General features: G+C 42.2%; 1 protein-coding gene and 1 long non-coding RNA gene across 3 annotated transcripts in view; both read right to left on the minus strand.

Annotated features, from left to right (window-relative positions):
• LOC108247360 (lanosterol synthase) overlaps positions 1-5,787 on the minus strand; it is a 14,588-nt gene extending 8,801 nt beyond the window's left edge. Inside the window, exons 1-4 of one of the 2 annotated variants that reach the window (XM_037976222.1) lie at positions 5,650-5,787; positions 1,203-1,371; positions 442-580; positions 261-369 (exon numbers count right to left, since the gene is read on the minus strand). In XM_037976222.1, coding sequence (XP_037832150.1) covers positions 261-369; positions 442-580; positions 1,203-1,235 — 281 coding nt within the window. In that variant the 5' untranslated portion in view covers positions 1,236-1,371; positions 5,650-5,787. Of the gene's footprint in view, positions 1-260; positions 370-441; positions 581-1,202; positions 1,372-2,158; positions 3,272-5,649 lie in introns of those variants that run through there. The other variant, XM_017435407.3, reaches the window with a different exon arrangement.
• A 1,913-nt stretch (positions 5,788-7,700) lies between these two features.
• Positions 7,701-9,165, minus strand: LOC108247358. The gene is made up of 2 exons (XR_001809079.3): positions 8,804-9,165; positions 7,701-8,037 (listed from the first exon to the last, which is right to left on the minus strand). It is a non-coding gene; the product is annotated as an uncharacterized LOC108247358 (long non-coding RNA).
• Positions 9,166-9,236: the final 71 nt, after the last annotated feature.

The raw sequence follows: 9,236 nt of genomic DNA on the forward strand, positions 1-9,236 counted from the left end.
TCGTAGACATTGAGTTTGGCTGCAGCTGCACACAGTTGCAGCGCCTCCTACAGGAAACTGGTGGAGCTACGCAGAGAACCACGCCGTTCAAAAGCCTTGTTTGGATTCATGTTTTTATAAAACACTGAGGTCCGGACCTCGGGGTCCTCAGTGGCAGCTACGGCCCTGACAGTGACTTGCTACTTTTGTTATGAGGCTCAACAGATCAGTTAAAACACGACCTGTTCTTAGATCAAATGATCTGTTTGAGGTCGACTTACAGTCCCCAGCCTCCATCTGGCAGCTGAACGGAGCGCAGGAACCTCACCATCTCCTTCTTCCACACCTCCGGCAGATGGATCTTAGTCACGTGACACACAACAAGGAGACCTGGGAATATAAACACGGACAGTCAGAGTGGGACTGACTGACCTCAGGTGTAAAACAGGTGATGCATCTTACCTGGCATGATCAAGAGAGGTCCGCCGAAGTCCCCCACCCAGCTGCCGTCCTCGGCCTGGAGGCGGCCGAAGAAGTTCATGCCTTTCACGGCTGCTTCGAAAGCTGTTTGTGCAGCTGGGGAGTCCGGTACAAACTTGCTCTGTGGAGAAATTCAGATTACCTTTCAGGCGTTTACAGCTTCACTTACAAGCAAGACACACACAGTTTGTAATCTGTGGCTAAAAACCTTCTAATTCCTTTCAACCTCCGTCCCACCTGGTCTCTAAACTCATCCCCCGAAGCACCTAAAAGACCGGCCTTTCTGAGGAAATTGTAGAAATTCGTCTCTCCGGCATGTTTTGACAGCCACACACCACATTTCCGGTGATGCTTTTCCACTGTTGCAGGATATTTACAACAGCAGGGTCCCCAGGAGGGCCCACAACCACACCTTCGTCAAACCGTCCTCACACGGAGGAGTCCTGGACCACAAGACTCGGTCTTCCTACAAGCCATCAGGCTCCTGGATTATGCTAATGTGTGTGGGGTTTTTTGTTACCCGTTTAGGAGCTTTAGGGCTCCTAAACGTAGTCCTTAGGGGTCCAAAGCCAGGTTCTAATATGGTGGAACGTCATTTTTGGGTTTGGAGTTAGATTTAGGTTTAGATAATGATTTATTGCTGAATTTAATGTTTCTGAGGAGGTTTAAATTTCAGTTAAGACCAATATAAAGACTCAGTTTTTAATTTTCGGTCATAAACAGAAGAATAATTGGACACCTACAGTGTCCAAGCCCAGAGAGTGAGCTTCCAGCATGGTCTGCTCCCTGTCGGGCGTTTCCTGATCCTCCAGGTACTCCCAGAAGTGCCGGTCCTCCACAGAGACCAGCCTCCAGCGGCTCAGGTCTGAGACCGGTTCTGTTTTATAGGGTCCACCTCGCCTCCGCACGGGCCTGCAACAGACAGAAAACACAGAAAGTTCAGCTTTTTCTCCACACACACAGATCTGCCACCTCCTAAAAATCCAAATGCAGCAACTTACAGATTTAATTAACCCAGATGTTAATCATAATGGAACATAATAAACATATTAAATGTTTAAAATACAATTTATTTGACCCCAGTTCGGTTGAGTTGTCCCTCTTCTGTTATAACATAAAGACTTGTTGTTTAAAGTCATAATCGTGCAGAAAATAGGGAGGAAAGGCAGTTTCAGGACTTTTAAAGATCAATAATTTTATTAAATTAAAAGCCTGGCAGTTCAACTAAAATCATTTCATGCTGAGGGAGGACTTCTTACCATCTTGTGTGATCTCCTGTAATATTTGTAGGCCATATCAGCGCTCAGAGTATGTGATGTGAATCACTCTCAGCTACTACCACCCCAACGTTTAAAACTGGCTTAGTTTGACATTTTTGTGTTTGCTAAAATCACACTTTAAATTACAAAATGATCTAAATAAAAATAAATAATTGATGTGTGTTAAGGGGGAAAACTACATTATGAGCTGAAGTCTCTTTTATAACATTAAATTAATTAAAATGTGGTTCTTTTTGTGTTTTAAAACGCATTTTAAATAAAGAAGTTAGTTTTTTTCATTATTAAAATTATCCAACAAGCAAAAGTAAACTCAGCAGTGTTTCATAAATAACAAGCTTTTTAACTGATTTAAAACAGGTCATATAAAAGGTAGCATATTAGCATTATTAACAAATAAATAAATAAAAATAAACACTCACATTGTCTCAGTCATTGCTGCGGCTGATAAATCCAGAACCGAACTCTTCCGAACTTCACGAAGCAAGTCCTTCCCCGGCGTTTCTGAGACCCTGTCGTCTCCGTTTCGCTCACAAATCCGCAAAACTTCATTTCCCATCGTCCCCTGCGGCGCCCTATAAGGAAATCTCTCATTCGCTGCAGATGTTCTGCTGTCCAATCAGCAACCGCTTGGGCGGTACTACGGTAAGGGCCGTCCAATCAGATTCGTCCCGCGGTAAACACAGCTAAACTCGAGATTTACATGAAATTTGACTTTTATTTTTTTAATTACTTGGCAGATTCAAAACGTCAGAACTACAAAATTTTAAGAATACATTAAAAATAGCTTAACATTTGTTATAAACAAACAAACAATTGTACAATTGTAAGACTGTCCAATCAGTTTTTGTGACCTTGACAAACAGCAAATATGAGATTATCTTTTTACACATTTCGCAGAATAACTCAAAACCATCAGCTGATTAAAAACTCAGTTTAATAAAACCTCCATTCTGGTTGCTTTTAATTCAGAGCAGAGATGTCAGATTTCTCCCTCCGACTAATATTTACTTGTTTGTTACAGAAGTACCTTTTAAAAACAATAAAAACATCTTAAAAGTGAAAACTATTATCCATAATAACTACAATAATCATCATGTTCAGCTCTGTTCTGAGCGTCATCTACTGCAGATAAGATACTTCTTCACATAACATCGTGTAAAAAACAAACCTAAGATAAGATTTATTGACTTTCAGAAACTGTTTGTCTGCTGCATGATTCTTCTTTTATCACTTATAGATGTTACAAAACACAGCGTCATGCTGGGATTTGATAAGTTTTAAACCAGTGGAAAACAAAAGAATAAAATAAATCAAAGTTTATTTCTATCACTCTTTTAAAAAACAATCCTCACTGCCCTGCACAAACATTAAAATATAAAAGCCTGAAATAAACCTCTGGAAATCTAAAATCCGATTTTCTGTTTGTTTTTAATAGATTCAACTAAAACTGTAAGCAAGACTTGTTCATTCTTTCTTTTTTTTTATCTGGAAAGGGTCAAAGGTCATTTCCAAACAGCCAGCAGATTCACCCTGAAGGTCAGACCGTGCAATGAGCTCCATCTCAGCCTCTACAGGCCTCAGTTAGCAGGTCAAAGGTCAAAGGTTAAAGCCTCAACATGGCAGCACGACTTGAAGGAACCAGAAGACTTCTGGAGCAGAACCAGACCAGAGGACAGATGTTTACCCAGAATGCACTGCAGCTGTCAGCACGGTGGTGGAGGGCTGATGGTTTGGGCTCCTCTGCAGACCAGAGGACAGATGTTTACCCAGAATGCACTGCAGCTGTCAGCACGGTGGTGGAGGGCTGATGGTTTGGGCTGATTCTGGAGTCAGATGTGACAAACAGGACAATGATCCCAAACACAGCAGAACGGTCCAGAACCAGAACCAGAACCTCAGAGAGCTGAGCACAAACCAATGATGGAAAGAAGAGTGGAACACAGCTCCTCCACAACCGTGAGAGAGACAAACAGGAACCCACTGCTGGAGGAGGTTCTGGAGGAGGAACCTTCTACATGTAAACACAAATGTTCAGCTGCTTGTGTGAAGCAGAGAAGGTCGAGGCGACTGCCCACTTTTAACACTTTTAGATTATAAATCTGTCTCTTTCTAACCTTGACTCTAAACTACAAAGATTAAAAAGCAACAATAACCAAGATTGTGTGAAAACAAAAATAAATAATTCAGACTTTATCGCCTCTTCAGCTTCTAACGGAGACACTTTCTGATGACGTCTATCCTGATTATCAGAACAGAAATAATGTTTACAAAAGTCTGGATCTGAAATATTTAAAACCAGGTCAACCCCACACCCAACTGACTACCAAAGAAGCTAAAAAGTTACAGATGCTAAAGCTAAACTTAGCAAAACGGTGCCTAAAGCTAAAAGAAGCTGAATGGTAGCTAAAAGCTAAAAAAGAAGACAAAGATAAAGTATGTGGAAGTAGTTTGATTTAAATGTCTCAGTTTAAACATTTAAGACATTTATCATGTGTTTATGAGATCTGTAAATCATTGCATTATGTTTGTTTTCTTTTACATTTAACACAACTACCCAACTTTTTAGAACTGAGGTTGTGCAAACATACATTTAAACACAGGCGAAACAAAACGATAGTACTGTAGTTTATGGCTTTTTATGTTTTAGTTTGTTATTTTTACTTTCACAGATGCTTAATTTGAACCTTCGAAACACATTTTTTGTCTTAATTGTTAATTATTTCTCATTCTATGGGTGTTTAGATCTTTTTTATATTTATATTTATGGAAGATGATCTATTTTTAATGAGGGAATTCTTTTCCTATGAATTAAGATTTAAACAATAAATCTGGAACAATTGCAGACGGTTTTAAGTTATTTTAAACGTTTTGGTAGAACCCGTCTGTGGCCACTAGATGTCAGTGTTTCCTTTTTAAACATCTTTATCTTTTTTTGTTGTCCCTTCCGTTCTGCTTTGAATATTAAACTTTCTTTTTCTCCACAGTTATATCTGTTTTTCCTGCTATGCGAGTTGAGTATAAAGAAGAAATCGTTTCCAACCGTCCTGTTAAACGAATATTTCTGCAGCCGTTTTTAAGTTTTAGATTCCAGTTTTTCTTCTGCTTTCTCCTAAATGCTCCTGCAGTGCAACGCCTCATTCTTCAGGGCTCTGTAAATGTTTTTTAAAGAGCAAAATGAAGTTCAACCTTAGTTCATGGGAAAATGTAACATCACCACTGGAAGTCCTGCATAATGCTTCCTGAGAGGAAGCATTATGCAGGACTTTAATCCTTTCATCTGCCTTACACCGTAGGACAGAATTGTGATTCTGGAAAATGGTAATTTGTATCTCCACGGGGAGTCAAGATGACAAGACGGGGGATCTGCTGTGTTTTTTGGGTAAAGAAAGGTTGGATAATCTGGCTTTTGTTTCTATGTTCTGTGTGATTTGGACACCCTTTTTCCACACTCTGGTTTTGGCTGAGATCATAACTCAAACACCGTCTTTGGTAATCAAATTGCGGCCTCTTTGTTTCAGAGGTCGGCCTGCCTGAACTCAGGTTTGGTTGGTTTCACGCCAACATCAAACCACACTGGCTCTCGTCTGATGGATGTCATTATCCGAACGGCATCTACGACCACAAGTAGTTTAAGTTGCACAAACAGCACCACACCGCAGGGGAAGACAAATGATTCCTCTGCTGTAACCCGAGAGGACTTTTTTTGTGCTTACACCACTTTCAAGTGTGAGCCAAACACAAGATGGTGTTTTGTTTAAAGCTACAAACTATGAAAATCAAACATAAAAAAGGTCACGCTGAACTCCATCAAATGTCTCAGTTTGAAAGAGTTTACTCCAGTAATTTTCCACATATACTGATACCCAGTTCTGAAATGTGGGGACGCACTCAACGTAAACAAAACACTCACCTGAATCCGTCGAAAACCACATGGAAGCTTGGGTGGAGGTAAACAAATATGGCTAAATCAGATTTTACACAAATGTAGAGCAGTGTTCTTCAATCGTGGTCCTGCAGAGCCTCCATCCTGCAGGTTTTACTTGTTCCTCTGCTCCAACACACCTGATCTGAATCAACAGGTGATTAACAGGCTTCTGCAGAACATGAAGAGGTGATTTAACCATGAATCAGGTGTGTTGGAGCAGAGAAACAAGGAAAACCTGCAGGATGGTGGCCCTCCAGGACCAGGACTGGTGTAGAACCTTGGAGATGTTCAGGTGGGAATAAAGCAAATCTGCTGCTGAATGTGAAAGAAAACAGACAGAACGAGTAAAATAACAGTAAAGAATAAATATTAGAGATAAAACAAACACAGAAGTCAGCATTCAAACACACAAAACTTCTCCTACACCAGTAAGTTTACAGTTTCGCCCATTTTCAGTCGCTTCGGCTGTTTTCCTGACACAAATTTAGCTTAGATTTTTAATTTAAAGACACATTAATTATTCTGTGAATTCTTTGATCCGGTCTTTGTGATGAGTACCTTTAGGACTAAAAAAACTGATCACAATCAGAGTTAAAAGCTTAATTTGTTGTCAAGAACTAGACTCTTCTTCAACATTAATTAAATTAATTAAAAACGATCAGTCTATTTGTCAGATAATCTCAGGATATTTTGTTTTCATAGCCCAAGAAAACAATTCGAACATCAAGGAACTCTCCACACAGACCGGAGATTTAGGCTGAGGAACAGTCCTGATCGGGGTCGGGGTGAAGAATAATACCTCAAACCCTGAACATCCCACAGAGCTCCGTTAAACCCGTTATTAGGGTCGTCCATCAAAACTCAGAGACACATCCAGGAGGCCAAAGATAACCCTGATGGAGCTGCAGCTCTTCTGCAGAGATGGGAGGATCTGTCCACAGGACGAGTGGACAGGAAGAAGATGATGAAGGCAGAACATTTGTCACAAGGCACATCCAAGACTCCCCAAAGGTCCTAAAATTAAACGTTTTAAGTCTCCAAGGACATGCTGAGAAGACCACGCCCTCAGTGAAGCACGGAGGCGGCAGCACCATGATGCGGGGACGTTTCTCCACCAGCAGGGACAAGAAAACTAAAAAAACCTACTTTTGGACATTTTGTTATGAAGCGTAACCATGACAACGAGTGTTAAATGCGAAGAACCCTGAAGTCCGGTCATCGCCAGAACCAAGCAGACCGTCTGTAAATCCACCGGAGGTGAAGCTCCCAGGAAGCTGCTCTTCCAGCACCTGGTCCAGGAGATCCTCCAGGACTTCAAGACCCGACCTGAGCTTCCAGAGGTCGGCCATCATGGCTCCGCAGGAGGCCAGCAAGGCTCACCTGGTGGGGCTCTTTGAGGACACCAGGACCGAGGACACATCGGGACAGACGGCTACAAGAGACCCTTCCTGCCCACAGCCATCAACTCTTTAAGAAAACCAGGATTAGGAGCTACAACAACATTTAATTTCCCTTTAATAAAGTATCTTTGAATTGAACTGAATTGTCACATCTTAGTTTCTCAGCTGTTTGCTGCCGACTTGCCTACAGAACGTGTGGAGCTCCATTTCAAACAAGCTTCAGCAGAAATCAGGTCAGAGGTCAGACTTTGGGAGACACAGAATGGTTCATTTATGTAAAAACAGATAACAACCGGCTGCTGATGCATCTGATGGACGTTTTAATATCCTCATTGTCCAAACCTGAACGAGTGGAGTCCAAAACGAGCAGAAACCTCCTCTGGCCACGAATAACTTGGCAGCTTGTGTGTTTGGTTCGGCCCGATTCGTGTGTTGTGTATTTAAAGTTGGAAAGGAGCGTTATATGAGAGCTTTATTGGCTCCTTTTATTTTCCAGTTCATGCCATCTCGTATTATAATCTTTACGGATGGAGTGGAAAACTGGGTTAACGGAGCCAGCTTTCTGCTGCTGGGGTTTGTGATCGCAAGAAAAACGCACTGATCAACGACGACGGTTTGTTTTAGAATCGTGTATCATGTAATTGCTTTCTTCTGTTTCTGCTTTTTTTTTTGTCGCACATGCAGCTTAAACAAATGTTGATATCAGACAAAAATAACCTGAGTAAAAACAGAAATGATGATTCATTTATTGAGGAAATAAACCATCCAAAATCGGCTTGTTTCAAGTTAAACGTCTCTGAACAGCTACCCCACACCCCAACACACCTCATCGGCCTTTAACAGATGGCTGCAGGGGTCACGGGGGGTCAGCCGGGTTGGGGCGGGGGTTGGCTGAGGTCAGGCCTGTGCTCCGAGGTGTTGGAGATTGTTGTGACATCCTGTCAGTGTCAGTATGCAGGTGGGTCTCTGAACCCTGACAATCCAAAACCACAGACCGTAACGGATCAGTAATTATATGACAATTCATCAAATGTCTCCAAAAAACAGTCAATTATATCGAATAACTTGAAACCCAGCACCTCTTAAAGTTATAAAACCAACCAAAGCGCCGAATGACAGCCAAAATTGATCAAACAACCGACTTGAAGCGAGCAGAACACGAGCAGCTTGACGCTAAAAGCGGCAAACTGTCAGGTGAAATTAACAAAACAGATCCAAAATGAGCAAAACTGCAACTAAAATTGGTAAAACTCTAAACTGAATGAGCAGAATGGTCGCTAAAAGCAGAAGAGTAGTAGCTAAAGGTAACAAAACAGATGCAAATATGACCGAATAATGCAGCTAAAATCAGCAGAACAGCTAAAATTAGAGGAAGTGTAGCTAAAACTTGCTTAAAGCTAAAAGTAGCATAAAAAGAGAAGTGAAAATGAATTTCTGTAGGCTAATTTAACTTTAAATAATGTTAAATGTTTTTAAAAATGTCTAAAAGTTGCAAAAAACAGAAGTCATCGTTCGGTGTTCCTGATCGAGCCGAACGTTGAGCGGAGAAAGTGCTGACTCAGCGTTCACTCAGACGCACAGATCGTCGTGTTTTCACGGCATCACTACGAGCCCGCCGGGGTTCCAGGGTTTACCGGATCACCGCGGGCCCCCTGAGGACCTGCTGCTAAAACAAACAGGGCAGAAACGCTGACGGACACAACACCAGTTTGTGTGTGTGTGTGTGTGTGTTTGCTCACTTTTGTACGTCACTGATATCTCTGGGAAAGTGTTCTCCGGCTCAGGCCGGATCTTGGCTGGCAGATGCATTCCCCTGGTGGGACCGTCGGGATGTGTGTGTCTGCGCAGACGGGCCAGACTGGGATCACGGCAACTGTAAACAACCGCTGGTATCGAGTTCTTTCCCTCTTTCGCCATTTATTCCCTGCGCTCGTTGCACGCTGACGCACGTGTCTGACAACGCTACGAGCTCGTGAGCCACAACGACGCGAGCGCGGTTGGGTTTAGGGCCGTAGCTGCCACTGAGGACCCCGAGGTCCGGACCTCAGTGTTTTATAAAAACATGAATCCAAACAAGGCTTCTGAACGGCGTGGTTCTCTGCGTAGCTCCACCAGTTTCCTGTAGGAGGCGCTGCAACTGTGTGCAGCTGCAGCCAAACTCAATGTCTACGA

This window comes from Kryptolebias marmoratus, linkage group LG6 (genome assembly GCF_001649575.2).
Source record: "Kryptolebias marmoratus isolate JLee-2015 linkage group LG6, ASM164957v2, whole genome shotgun sequence".
NCBI lineage: Eukaryota > Metazoa > Chordata > Actinopteri > Cyprinodontiformes > Rivulidae > Kryptolebias > Kryptolebias marmoratus.